The sequence below is a fragment of the Helobdella robusta genome (genome assembly GCF_000326865.2).
Source record: "Helobdella robusta unplaced genomic scaffold HELROscaffold_31, whole genome shotgun sequence".
Taxonomy (NCBI): Eukaryota; Metazoa; Annelida; class Clitellata; order Rhynchobdellida; family Glossiphoniidae; genus Helobdella; species Helobdella robusta.
In genome coordinates, this window is record NW_008704544.1 from 2,271,098 (window position 1) to 2,286,706 (window position 15,609).

At 33.4% G+C, this 15,609-nt stretch overlaps 1 protein-coding gene across 1 annotated transcript; it reads right to left on the minus strand.

Annotated features, from left to right (window-relative positions):
* Nucleotides 1–6,852: 6,852 nt before the first annotated feature.
* On the minus strand, nt 6,853–11,119 carry HELRODRAFT_175011 (hypothetical protein; the record flags this gene model as incomplete). The annotated part of the gene is made up of 12 exons (XM_009022440.1): nt 6,853–6,993; nt 7,365–7,550; nt 7,727–7,788; nt 8,046–8,159; nt 8,341–8,446; nt 8,553–8,737; nt 8,881–8,953; nt 9,042–9,116; nt 9,301–9,380; nt 9,534–9,941; nt 10,187–10,811; nt 10,979–11,119. 12 exons carry the CDS (start codon nt 11,117–11,119, stop codon nt 6,853–6,855), a joined length of 2,196 nt encoding a protein of 731 aa, XP_009020688.1.
* Between the last annotated feature and the right edge of the window lie 4,490 nt (nt 11,120–15,609).

Genomic DNA, 15,609 nt, shown 5'->3' on the forward strand with positions numbered 1-15,609 from the left:
TAGTTTTAGTAGTAGTAGTTTTAGTAGTAGTTGTAGTAGTAGTTGTAGTAGTTGTAGTAGTAGTAGTTGTAATAGCAGTAGTAGTATTCATATTATTTAAAAACACGTTGTTAATATTTTTTCATATAACCAGACATCATTCTAATTAATCGTCTACTAAAGCTTATTCATTTTAACAGGAATACAAACATAAATAAAAACATAATAAAAACAAACAAAGACACGTACACACACACACACACAGATACGCACATACATACACATATACACACACACACACATATTATGCACTTGAGGATGCTTATGAATCAGACAGGCTTTTGTCAAACTTTCACAGAAAAATATAAAACACACACACACACACACATATACACATATGCGCGCACACATACACACACACACACTTTTCTCTCATGCCCCTAGGAATTAATGTTAAACTGACAAATCTAACGTCTAACATCGCATTTCATTATCTTCATTCTCTCTCACTCTCTCCTTCTCTCTTTCTAAATCTCCTTTTCTCTCTTTCTTTTTCTGACTTTCATATTTTCTTTCCTTTTTTTTTCTTTCTCACTATTTCTAATTTTTCTTTTTTTTCCATTTTTGCTTTTTTGTTTTTGCTCTCTTTATTTTATTTTCTGGCAGCTAATTAACTTTTTAAGTCATTACTTCCAATAACTTTCTACTCTATTTTATTTATTATTTAAATATTTATAAGCAATTTTGTACTGAATTTTTCAATTTTTTCACTTTGTTTGATGTTATTATAGCAGACAAACGCAGGCACACACATCATATGGAGTTTTGTATGTATGTATGTGTGTGTGTGTGTGTGTGTATGTATGTGTGTGTGTGTGTGTGTGTGTGTGTGTATGTATATGTGTGTGTATGTATGTATGTTTGTATGTGTGTGTGTTTGTGTGTTTGTGTGTATGTATGTATGTATGTATATGTGTGTGTATGTATGTATGTTTGTATGTGTGTGTGTTTGTGTGTGTGTGTGTGTGTGTGTGTGTGTGTGTGCGTGTATTTAAAACAATCATACTAGCTGTTATAAAAATAATTGAAAATACGGGCGTGAGTGTGGAAACATTTAGCGCTATCATTAATTTATTTATTACATTAGATTTTTCTTTAAAAATGAACTACAAGATGGTAACAACTTTTCTAATATTTTTTTTCTTACTCTGGCTGCTTGGATAACGATATGTAACGTAGTTTGCTTACCTTCCAGAACTGCGTATAACAAAATTATTTTTTTCTACAAATGCATATGTACGTATTTTATTTTTAAACATTTCAACAAGTGCGAACATTCCGATGTCGATAATGAGAAAGTGTCACACATACAATACGCAAAATAAAAATTTTCATACAAGGCTGAAGATCAAATTGAAAAATGACGGATGAATAGATTGAATAGATAGATATGCATTTTGATACGCAAATAGTCAAATAAATGAAAACAGATTGAACGAACAAACAAACGAAAAAGGAGCATGAAGGAACAAACAAATGAAGATAAAAGTAGAGAAAGAGAGAGAGAGAAAGAAAGAAAGAGAGAGAGAGAGAGAGAGAGAGAGGAGTCAGTGCATTTGTATTAATTCAAGAATTCTGTTTCGGTGATCAATCATACGCCATCTCGTTCAGTTAATTTCAACGTCTGCAGACTTCGGATGAAGACAGCAAGGTGAAAATAATGAAATTACCCTCCATGGACTGAACACGATGCGATGCGAGAAATGTCAGAGATAACTTTTTGTAACTTGCATCCAGCAATCGAGATTTAATGCTACAAATTCCATCTTAATGTTACTAGCTTGGAAATCATTTACGCTACTTGTTCTTAACGTTCTTAAAAGGATTAAAAAGGAGAGGATTTGACGTGGATATCAAATTACTGGCAAAGCATTTCAATTTTTAAATCATTCGACAAACAACTTATCATCTCAACTTGGCGAAAACAACAACAAAATGTAAAACAACCATCAACTGCCTTTTTATTCATAAAAACTGGTTAAAATAGAAGGGTCTACAGTTTCTAATTAAGCTCGTTTTCTACGGCACATTGGTAATTAGTTTTTTTTTCTACTAAACAAACAAGTTTGAGTTTATTTTTGTACCTGCATGTTTTCTTAAACGTACTCAATAGCACTAACTAAACATACACACTACATCAACACACAACTCAATAACTAATTGAATACATTATGTTTATGTATGCACACATACACATACACACGTGTACATCCGTGTGCATGTGTACGTACAACAAAATACACATACGCATACACATACGCATACACATACGCATACACAACTCTACAAAAATTAATTTTTTCCTAATAGGTTTTCATGTGATTAAAAAGTCCATTTGTTTATTTGTACATGCAAATCACATACGCGATAAGGTCTGCGTGTTTGCGGAAACTATTTTATTTGCTCGCAGGCATTTCATTTGCATTCGACAAATAACTGATGACGCATGGCTAACTTTATATTTATGTAAATCATTGTTAGATTTCAAGACCCTGAAAAATAAAACTGCATCCATCCTGCATCAAACATGTGTCACTCATAAACTTCATCCGTTTACTATTTTTTCATCATTAACCTTCAACCTTTTTTAGAAAACTGGATGAAACTTGAAATGAATTTAGTCCTTATAATTTTTCCAGATGAGCTCTCGTGTTAAACAACGGCCACATAATAACGCTAAATTTTAGCGTAAAGAAATCAGTTACACTTACAACTGAAGAATTACTTAGGTTAAATTGGCATACTATTACGAAATTAAACTAATTAGTCACAATCAAACAAACTGCGTGTGTGCTGAATAAGTTAACGCGATTTAAAGCTGTCCGTCGCTGTGACCTCGCTCATGCACAGATGTGTGAAGAATATATAACAGTTATGAATTTATATTTAAACCACGAAAACCATCGACAGAAACAAACATTCACTAGAACCAACTCAAACAGAAAGACATCATCGAACCTTCTTCCATCTACTAAAACGATATTTTGAGAAACCCAATCCGAACTAACCTGGATGTGAACGTGAACACTGCACTGCACACGTGACACGTTTCGTCATATTCTCACAAGCAAGTGAATGTGAATGATGCAAATTCTCGCGAAACCTTCCTCCTTTTTTTTATTTAATCTACTGTTTTTATTTTCATCGTACTCGTAAACATGGATGTTCTAGTTAAACGTCAATGTGTACGACGCAATGCATCCGGCACATCATGTATGGAAAAGCAATTAGCATCAGCTCGCATATTTCCACAAAATTAACTAGTTTGATAACTAATAAATACTACAATATATTCATGCGAATGTAATCTTGTTTAAGATGAACAGAACGCACATCAAATCCAACGACTGCAAAAAGCAATGAAGGATTTGATACTCGGTAGTACTTGAATTCTGAACGCAAATTCAAGAGTATATTCTATATAATTGTTCGCTTTGGCAACGTTTTATGCGCAAAATTGAAAAAAAAACAAAGTTTACTTTCATTTTAAAGCTTAAATATTTTGATACATTTCCCAATCAATTCAGACTTTTAGCAAAATAATTTTCAGGGGAAGGGAAGCACACCTCTGACCTTTGTCCCCTCTCTGAATTACTGGGGCGGCAAAATATGGTCTACCTATTAACGCTTGAATTACAGCAGTATACACGGATTGAAATATAGAGCAAACTAACTCAATTGGAAGTAGGCGCATCCAGCCTTGCCTTAATCGTTAATTGAACCAAAAAGTTTCAAAATGAGAATCAATGGGTATTATTCTAATATAAGATATAATCACGGAGAAAGGCAGAAAACATTTAAATGATTGAAGAAGAGAATTCATAAACATTTATTGACTTATAATTGATTGACGTTCTATGGATGGCGAGCTATGGAAAGAATGACAACCTATTGATGAACATATATATTTTTTTCTCCAACAAACAATCTATACTTACATTTATGTAATAATAATAATAATAATATTAATTGTTAATATTATAAAAACATTAACTGGGATAATAATAATATTATTATAATTAATTATAACAATAACGAAAATAACGACAATGATGACAATAATAATAATGTAATTGAATACCATAATAAAAATAGACATGCACGTGCGCACAACAACACAATGAAACGTGAACGACGAATGAAATAGACATGAGATGACATCATCATTGATGACAACGTTTGAAAATAATAATTAATATTCAATGAGGGAGAAACCATTTTATAGTGACGAATAATAAGCCATCCAAAATAACATTAATAATAGCAAATAACATTAATAAAATTAATGTAACGATAACGACAACGACAAGAAAAATAATAATAATAATGAAAATAGTAATAACAAAATAATAGTCAATAAACGAAATACCTAAATTTGACCACAAAGTAGTGACGTACTGAAATGAAAGCCAGTCGTAAAAGGAAGGGTGTAGAAATCAATTGCAACCATATCATTTGAAATCAATCCAATAAATTCAACTCAATTAATTACAATTAATCATACGGCTAAATAACTAATTAGTTAATTAGCTAACTAGTTAATTAGAGCAAACCAAATTATAAAATAATTATCGACGTTTCACAAAACTTTAAAAAATAGAGATGGAGACAAAATTTTGTTATTGATGATGACGGTATGTTAGAAGTCGTAGTCTTCGCGTGCGAATTTGTGTATAAAAATGTACAAACGTACACTCTATTGGTATGCATGTACGCCAATATACGCGTGTATACCTACGTGAATTTGTATACATATATAATTATCTAAATTCCTAAATTACATTATTTATTATTTCCAATGTTTAGTGGGTTTAATTATGAATCGGTTCTTCTTTAATCAAAGCACACGAGCATGAGAACTTTTAACCTATCATTATTTTCGCAACTTGAACACAGTGAACAAATTATATTCATACCTCGTTAGGAATTTGTTTTCAGTAAAAAATAGTAATAACATAACCACATGTACGACGACACGAAGAAGACTCTTCAGAGCATCGAATGGCTGGTTATCAGATAGCCAGCCACTCAGATAATAATCTTTGAGAATTATTTTTCATGTTATTGCTACTACCTTTGTGCTGTTGTTGAAGTTGAAATGATTGATGACTAACAATGATGATGAACAGTGAGTGTGGCTGATGCATGAATAAAAACAAATCCTAAAGTAATAATACAGTAATAAGTATAACTGATAGACCAAAAAAATTAATTAATTAACCAATCTATGTTTTATTTGATTAATTTAGTTTTTTTTATGAAACAATTGAAAAGAGAAATGAAAAAAAAACTTTGAACAAATAAATATTAAAAAAAAAACGAACGAAACTTGCCAAGCTTTAATGATAATAATTAATAACATAACACTACAACTAATTAAAAATAACGTTAATGTTTATTACGTACTATACATATATACACATACAAATATATATACATATATGCACACATGTATGCACATATACATACACATATATCTACATGCACATTATATATCATATGTTTAAGATACATTATATCAAACCTAATAACACAATTTGCAATCTGAAGACAGAGAAAAAAAAACAAAAATAAACATAAAAATTGATTTTACTTAAAGTTAATGATGCATGTGTGTGTGTTTTAGCGTATAAACGGAGAGGTATATACATATAACCACACACACACACACACACACACACACACAAACGAACTAAATAATTCAGTGTACACACACACACACACACATAACGCGTGTTTGATATCATCTGTTAAGTACATATTTTAAAACGCACATACACGCACAACAAACAAACAAACAAATATTTTTTGTATCTGAGTTGAATTGAATGCCGTTAAATTAACACGACAGCGTATTTTATTCTTTTCTATATTATGAAAAAAATTAGCAAATCAAAGAAGGAGAACAACTGTTTTCTTGAAACGTTTAAAGATAAAAAAAATAATTGTATTTAATCACCCATTTATTAATATACCATCTTATGATTATGTTCAAATATATATATATATATATTAAACTATGTATTTACACATCTCAGACCATAAAAAAGTGAGAACACACTCTTTCAAATAAAAAAAAAACAAGTTTGGAGATAATAATTATTACATTTAATAATTTTATTACTCATAAATAAAAACATACAGTTAATTAAATTTATATATATATGTATACATGTACATAAACACACACACACACACACATATATATATATATATATAGTGTATACAATATACTCATATATAATTGTGCAGATAATGACAACATATATTATATCAACACCACACCAAACATGTATCGACTTAAAATTTTCTTGACAACAAAAATTTTCCCAATTCAACTCATTACAAACACGTGTACGCATACATTCTGTAAGTAAAGTAGTACAATTAATTTACCTACAAAACTAGACACACATAACATACCTTGAATTCACATATGATATAAACACACATATACACAGTACACAAAAAAAATATTAAGAAACGTATGGACAAACAAATACACACACACATATATATATATATATATATATATACAATATATATATATATACAATATATATATATATCAATGGAAACAAAAAAATGTAAAAATAACATCAACGTTATCAATTCCCTTAGAGTTTTCGCCCAATCACTCACACACAGTTGTCATCATCGTCGTTTCATAATTATCGAAAACAGTGCAACAACCATCACAGCTAGCGACAACAACACATTTTAGCAGTTGAGAAGAATCGTTGATAGATTAATTAATCATCATCATCATCATCGACTGACTGAACTATAGATCAATCATTTAAATGACCCGGTTTAATTGCCAGCTGACCAGTATGGTGGGTTGTTGTACTGCTGTTTGTTAGGGCCAACTTTCTGCTGGGCTGCACTGTTTCCACCCGATCCTCCCGCTACTCCGCCTGTTCCCACTCCTCCTCGAGCTCCCAGGGAGTGATCCTGTTCATCATCATCATCACCATCATTATCATTACCAGTCTTATTTAAAATAAAATCACATTAAATGTTTTTGATAACGTAGCTAAAATTTAAAGGATTGTTTGCAAAAATTTTTTTCAATAAAATGAAGACAAAAAACATTGACACGGTAATCATTGAGAAAGGAATGAAGTAACAAAGTCTGAATATTTCTTAAACAGCCTCAAAAAAACCAATTCCACAATCATTGAAAGGCTACAATTGTTCAACCAGAATCAATCACACAATAGTTATATTATCCATTAATTAAACAACCAATCCAATTAAACAACCAATTGATTGCAAGCAAAAAACCACACACACATACACATACACAAATACACAGTACAGACCTGAGCGACCATGGTATGATGATGGATCATCTGCGTATGGTTTGGATGACTCATCATGGGGATGTAGGGACCCCCTCCGTACATGGCCTGCCCTCCTCCAGGCCCGCCCGTCTGCGTGCACACCGGCACGGAGATGTTGAAGGATGGAGGTGGAGTACCGCCGTGATAGTTGGACTTGTCAAAACCCTGTTTAGTATTTAGATTGCAACACGCGTTACATAGCATGAATGCATACATAAGTATTTTTTCCCACTTAATAACGAAACAAAAATCATAGAAACGTGATTTTATTATATTATAATTAAAATATTATATTAATTATAATAAAATAATTATAATATTCAAGTTGTATGGTGACTGACTTGAACGTGCTGCTTGCTGAATCCAGCAGCTCCAGATGTCAGTAACATATCTCCGTGATTACCTTTTTAAATAAATTCATCACCACTTTTATTTATCCTATCTTCAACAGCAGATCATCACCATCATCATACGAAACCACTACCATCATCATCATCATCATCATCATCATAATAAGCCTATAGCAACAACGCTTTACAACAACAGCAACAACATTTAATCAGTAAATCTGCAAGCAGTTTAGACGCTGCATTTTGCAGATACAATCATCTTTTGTAGTAGCGGAACAGAAATTAGAAAAAAAGGGCCAAAGCCTAGTACCTCCAGTGGCCGATTTTGTGGTCATAGCAGATTGTGGGTTGTTAAATGCCTTCGTGAAATCCTGAGATTGTCCTCCTATTATAAGATCAATCAAGCCATTACAATCTCTCAACACTTATAGTAACACAAAAAGTCCAATCAATTGAAAATTATTCAACATGATGTACAGGCACAATAACAATCTTATCAACATTGAGCCCAATTAAAACAGCCACATAAATGAAGGCAGAACACAATATTAAATATGAAACATACATACACACAACACGGCACATATACATAAAGACAAACTCACCAATGTTAAACGGATGGGAGCCATAGACATTACCCTGCTTCTGCTGATACTGCGATGAAGGTACTGAACCCTGGTGAGCTGGATTAGTTGCCATTGGAACTGCTTGCTGAATGAGTAAATGTTAAATACAATACATAAAGGCCCTAATCTGGTGATAATAATTATTTATACACAGACACACACACATAGAGACAGACAGACAAAAAACTAACCATACCACCCATGCCACTCATAGGTATCATGGAGTAGTAGGGCATGATACCCTGGTTAGGATAGTAGTATCCGAAGCCAGGTTGAAATGTATGGAACTGTTGATTAGCCGATCCGGATGCTGGCTGCTGAAGGTTGCTGCCGACCGTCTGCGTGGCCTCCAGTGCCAGTTTCGAATCTGCACCAGCTGTTATTGGCGTTGATAGTGATAATTATCTTAATGCTTTTTTATAGCAAAAAAATCAAACTTAACAACCACATAAGAGTACTGGATAAGCAAGATGAAATCTCTAATACGATTAAAAAATAAAATGACAAAAAGGTACATACACGCAGATAACTGCTGTTCACCCCTGCCTTGCAGCCCAGACGCAGACTGATAGTCGTAGTACGGTGTGCCGCCCTGTGGAGATGCATATCAATAGTTTACCTCAGTGATAACTTGCATGGAAGAAAATGATAAGGGCCAATCAATTGAAAACGAAACTAACATTGAATCTCTGTGACTGCAGTTGAACATCATCATAGCCATACTGGGAGAGAGCCTGCTGGCTATGAGGGTAGGCCTGTACATGTTAGGTGTTTGTTTCATTTGTTTAAATCAAAAAAGTTATGTGAATCAATCATTTAAAGATAGAAAAAAAAACTCCATCCCTGTAATATTAATTTATAATAGCAAAGAACTTGGAATAGAGCATTTAATTTATTTTTAAAAATATTATGCGAGAGAGAGAGAGAGAGAGAGCTTACAAATGGCGCCATTGGGAAACCTGGTGGTTGACTGATCATGTAGTTGACACCTCCTTGGTAGTTCATCATCTGCTTGCTGGCTGTTTGTTTATTAAAGATCATTCATCTTTTTAGCTTCATGTTACTAAATAGGTAAAAATACAAAATATGGTAACGCCACCCCATATCTTTAGGATGAACAGGAAAAATGACTAAATGAGTTGTCCAAAAGAGATTTATTGAATAAGACTAACCATTGGTCTGGGTATTAGATTTTGTTCCTCCGGGTAGCTGTGTGATTGAAGACTTCGATGTGCTGGATGATGGCGATGACGTGGGTAGAGACGATGAATTGGATGTGATGGATGTAGCGAGATTGTTGGCACTGGATGTGGTGTTTGTAGCAGTAGTTAAACTAGCAGCACTAATCATGGACGAAACAATATCATACTGATTGTTAGAACCGCTGGTTGATGAGCTGGCACCATCTTTCAGACTTAGTTTTGTCATCTCAGACACTAATTTGTTTGTCTGTTGAGTTGAGAGATTAGTTGAACTGGATTGATGGCCACTGGACTCTCGCGGTTGAAATGAGCTCACCTCTCCTGATCTGAACTGGTAACCTCTCATTATTTCAGACTGACTCTGATGAAACACATTTTCTGTGCAAAGAAAGATGAAAGTTAAAATGATTTGTTGACAATAGCAGCATTATTAAATCAAAGAGTTAAAAAATCATCATGAGTGTCATAATAAAATGCAACAGGCATTCTCAAAAATAAATGATATCAAGTAAATTTATCACAAACCCAACTGCCACTCATTTATAAATATCAATCAAAACCAAAATCAAAAAAAATTAAGCAACTCATTAAACAAAATGTAACAGAAATAAGGAAATACCAACCAGAATTGGCATTGTTGGAAGGCATGTAAGAATTAGCACCACTAACACCTCCACCTAGGTACATCCCTGAATTGCTAACCCCAGCATTGCTTCCAGGGTAGTTGGATGATTGGTTGTACGGTGATTGTTGGTGATACAGATTGGCTGTGTTAGATGTATTTTCAAAGTTGAGCGTCGATGAAGGCTGTTTTTCAGCATAACTTTTTGTTGGAAATTGATGATGGTGATTGTAAGCTGGATAGGACATGGAGCCAGCTGATTCACTGTTGTTTCCCCGTCCAGAGCCATACTGATTATATTGGATTTGACCTGAGACTCCACTCAAGTTAGAGGGTTGTGTTGACGGAGGAGGTACTGAGTATCCTGCAGATGATGAGAGATAGGACATGTTTCCAGTTGATATAATCGTAGAGTTTTGAGTTGAGACAGATGTGTGATTCGTTGTTGTGGCATTACTACTGTGAGATAATCCCAAAGAACCGAGGCCTATGTGTTGTTGCTGCTGCTGATATGGTGAGGAAAGTAACGACTGGGTAGATGACTGCAACTGGCCAAAACCAGCAGGAGGCTGCTGACCATAGTAACTGTTCTTCTTCTCCTCACTCAACGAATTGGCAAACTGTGACTATGTTGATGATTTAAAAAATACATTTTAAATACTTTCATATTTTTAAGTTGTGCAGAAAATGAATTAACAAAATTAATAAATCTCTGAGATATCTAACAAAATCAATCATTCAGAAATATTTATCAGTACATCCAATGAGAACATAAAATGAACAGAATGCATACCACATGACTACCAGATGAAACAACATCGGTGGAGGCGGCAGAGGTTGAGCCATGAGAAGTTGATGAACTAATTGTGCTACTAACCGCACCACTGACATTTGATGTCTCACTTTGGAGGAGTCGATTGTTGGCAGTAATCATCTCAACCACACTGGGCTCCAATTGATGATGATGGTGGTGATGTGGTTGTTGTTGGTGCTGGTTGTTTATGGCACTCGAGGCATCTTGATGATGGTGTTGTTTAATGGGCAGGCTGCCAGAGGCATTTGATAAACTGGTTTCAAATTATTTTCAACATTTCAAACATGGCAAATAAACTCTTAAGCCATGCGCCACGGTCAGCCAAAATTTTTAGTTATGACATATATCCCCGAAAATTTTATGGCCAGCTCACTGAATTATATAAAAAAAATAGCCACCACATTTTTTGGACTCCACAAATTGTTCTATTTTAATTTATAAATATCTATAAAAATATAAAAACACAATTTCCAATTTTCTTTTGTTTTAATCTTTGCATTACCAGCTCACATACAATTCACTGGTTAACGGATAGAGAACAACTTCCATCTTGTTGAAAAATGGCTCTGAAGCACAAGGTAAAAACAACGTGCATCGAAATGCTTAAGATGACAAGATCATAAGCTCAATAATGAATGCCATCTTGGCGGAAGTTGATTACCATTTGTTACCATTACCATTAATTACCAAACTACATCAACTTCTTGATCCAGAAACTAAAGAATCTGTTAGCAAAGGTGAGGCAACAACTGTTTTGGAAGAAACTTATCAACCAAATACCATCATCTGTTCCAGTGTTCCCCAATGTTCTCCACTACAAATTTGATCAAGAATTTGCGCTGCTCACAGGTCAGAGCACAAAAACATAATAAAATGTTTTATTCATGACAATTTCGATTTTCCAATTAATTATTTCATTGTATCTTCATAACAGATTTTGTTTATTTCACACTTATTTTTTTTTCATCGCTGGTTCGATAAGGATCGTTAAGGAAACATTTTTCTGTGGCTATATCAGTTAATTACAAATTATATTTTAAAGCCAAATTTTTGTTGGCTTCGCCGAATATCAGCAGAATTTTGTTCTGAACCGAATTTTATTAATGAAAATATACACAAATAACAAAATCCCTTGTTTTTAAGAATTTTATGAATTCTTTAATTTATATTGTCAGCACAAAGCATGTTAAGTATCCAGTTATATACAATGAAATGCATATGATTTCTAAAGAAAAACAATAAAAATAAAGGGCTATACATTAGCATACCCTGTGGAAATAAACTGCTTGAGATTAATACCAGCAGAAGCACTGCTACTATTAGTACTGCTGCCACCAACGTTTCCACTGCTAGTCATGATACTACCAGCTGCTGGCTTGCTCGTTAGGTTAATAGCCGTATCTAGTTGACCAGATGATGATGACGATGAAGAAGAAGCTACTTGTCGTGTCATATGTGCTAGCGCAGACATGTTAGTCGTTGACAATGATGAGGTCGACGTTGTTGACGATGACAGCAACCCAGAATTAGCGAAAGAATCCCAATTTCCAAACTGTACATCGAGTTGAGTGTTGCCCATCGAACCTGGCATTTCCACTGCAGACTGCGGTATCTAATGATTGAAAAAAAGGGATGAACTAGAACTAGTTAAAACATTTTGAGTTGTTAATTTGTAGATGACATGAAATGTAAAATGAAATGATTGAGTAAAAATTAATAATAAAAAACCTTTGATGGGGGGGGCACTTTGGGCCTGAGGTGTTGATGAAAATATTGTTGCTGCTGCTGCTGCTGTTTAGCCCTCTCCATCTGCTGCTGCTGATGGATGTTAGAATTGGGTCCAATCTAGCATTTTTTAAATGTAAAGTAAGTAATTATTAAGCTAATTAACCAATGAATTAAAAAAATGTTAAGTAATTACTAAGCTAATTAACAAAATGAATTAAAATGTAAAAAGAAATAAACATTTGACAAAAACATAAGAATCGTATAACAAGCTAAAAAAGGTTAAATTTCTTGAAAAATATAAATTTCACAAAAAATTCAAAACTTTATTGCATTAGTCATTTTAGGCTGCAGTATCACACAGCATGATCATTGTGTATGCAAATGTTTGTTTTGCATAGCCATATTATAAAACAACACCAAATATAAATTACAAAAAAATGGTTGAAAAGTAATTTGAAAAGTAAAAATTCACCCCAACAGCATTCTTTATACACTCAGTGGCTTCTTTATTGAAGTGACTCATATAGGCAGACGACGACGATGCCACTGGAGGACCCCTAATAAATAAAATAAAAAAATATATTAACACTGTAAATTAAATATCAATGATATGCATGAGACTTTCCTGTCAAACTAACAAACCAGTTGATTATAAAACCAAACATAAACTTAGCAAAGATTTGCAAAAAAAAAACATTTTTCTTTAATGGTTTTATTTCTACTTATCACGTTGGTGCAGTATAATTATAGTACATGGAGCATCCAACACCTTGATTATTTTAAAGACAAAAGACTTCATTAATAAATTTAACCCTTTCAAATTGTAATTCCAGAGGTTTTAAATAAAAAAAGTTATAAAATATATAAGATAAAAATGCACTGATGTGGAGGTTTAAAAAAATTTTCTGATCAGGTAATCCTCAAATATGAAACAGCTTTAATGAAAATAAACACATCAACAAAATGTTAACAAGCTATAATTAACCTTGTAAGACCAGCCAAACTGGAATCATTGATAATTTGATGCTGGTGATGTAACTGCTGCTGCTGATGGTAGCTTAGTTGCTGCTGCTGTTGCGACTGGGGCTGTTGAGGTTGCTGTTGGTGATGATGGTGAATGGAGTTGGGCGTATTGTACATACTGCCAGCACTTCCTAGGCTCATTCCATGTAGCTGCTGTTGTTGAAGCAGCAGTTGTTGCTGCTGCTGCTGATGTTGCAAGTCTTGTTGCTGCTGTAGTTGATGCATGACATGAGCACTTTCAGCAGCAGCAGGTGTAAATGCATTCATGGAAACTGGTTGACTATTTGACGTTGGTGTACTCCTTGTCAGCACTAAACTTTCCTCAAGCTATAAGCAAATTATGGTAAGATGATGAATTAAATAACATTGCTATGCTGTTGAATATCACTGAGGACAAATTAAGAAATTGGATAATAACTACATAGAAGATAACTGAAACTATAAATGGTATAAAGATGAACACTAACTGAGCCATCCCAATCATCATTGTTGTTCGTCCAATCATCATTCCAACCTGCTGAAATGAGTTGTGTTGTGTTGTCTACAGAAAATATGATTATAAAATTACAAAAATTAGTCACTGAGAATTTTAAATGATAATTATTTCTCAAAACATCTAATCATCAATTATGGTCTTTGCAAAAAATTCATTCAAGATAAAAGGCAATAATGTAAAATATGAGAATGAAACTAATTAAAATAACCTTTCATTGAGAAATGCTAATGTACCTAAGAAACAATTCATCCCATAAATAGGAAAACACCGCAACAATTCGAAACATTTCAATCATTTATATTCACCAAGATATCAGTATAAAATCATTTAAGATAGTGACCATAAACTGTTTCAAAATAAAAAATATTAATAACCATGATATTTTAAAGAATCTGATAACAAGTATCCATGATATTTTAAAAAATCTTATAACAAGTATCGAATAAGAAGCTTGAGCAATTTTTTTTATTACCAACCAGCCTAAAATACAATTCACTTAATAGTTAGATCCACACTCGGTAGACATCTTAACATTTTAAAAAACATATAAACTCAAATAAACCCAAACTCTGTTAAAGATGAAGTGAACTTCATATTAGAAAAAAACTAACACTCAGGCTTGCCATTTTTAACAATACTGTTCGACCATGTGTCAATATTCTGCTGAGGCTGACTTGGTTTGGGCTGCTGGATGTTGTTAAAGTCACAACCTCCCGATTGGTCTCGGTCCCGAAAGTTTCTAAAAAAAAATACAAAACATTCAAAGTAAAAATTCCATACAAAAAATTTGATCATTTATTTTTAATTTATAAAACATAGAAATAGCAAATAATTCAATATCAATTCACATCCATCTGAAAATGATATGGGGAAACGTAACCTTCCTCCCGTTCTTCCTCCACCGAAACCACCTCTCCTTCGATTTCTGGTACCGTCAAATCCTCCTGGACGATCAGAATTAGTGAACCCAGTACCAGTCTCTCTGTTCCCATTCACAATCCCTCGACCTGAAACACAAAACTCCAGAATTAATATTTCAATAACAACTTCTGGCTAGAGAAAACAATAAAAATTATGATAAAATAAAATTAGATGGACATAAAATTTTTATTAATGACCTCGACCAAATCTTGGAAACCCTTTGCCACCTCGACTGGATTTGTTAGCAGCTTCATTAGTAGCTTCGGAACCTTCCCAATTTTCAGATTTGTCTGGTTGTTTGCTGGTATCAGGTGATTGGTTGGAAAGTGTGTCAGTCTTCACAACGGATGGCTGCTTCTTCTTCTTTTTCATTTCGTGCCATTCATCCTTTCAATCATTGAAAAATATAAATAAACACAACTTGGTTGAACAAAACAGAATA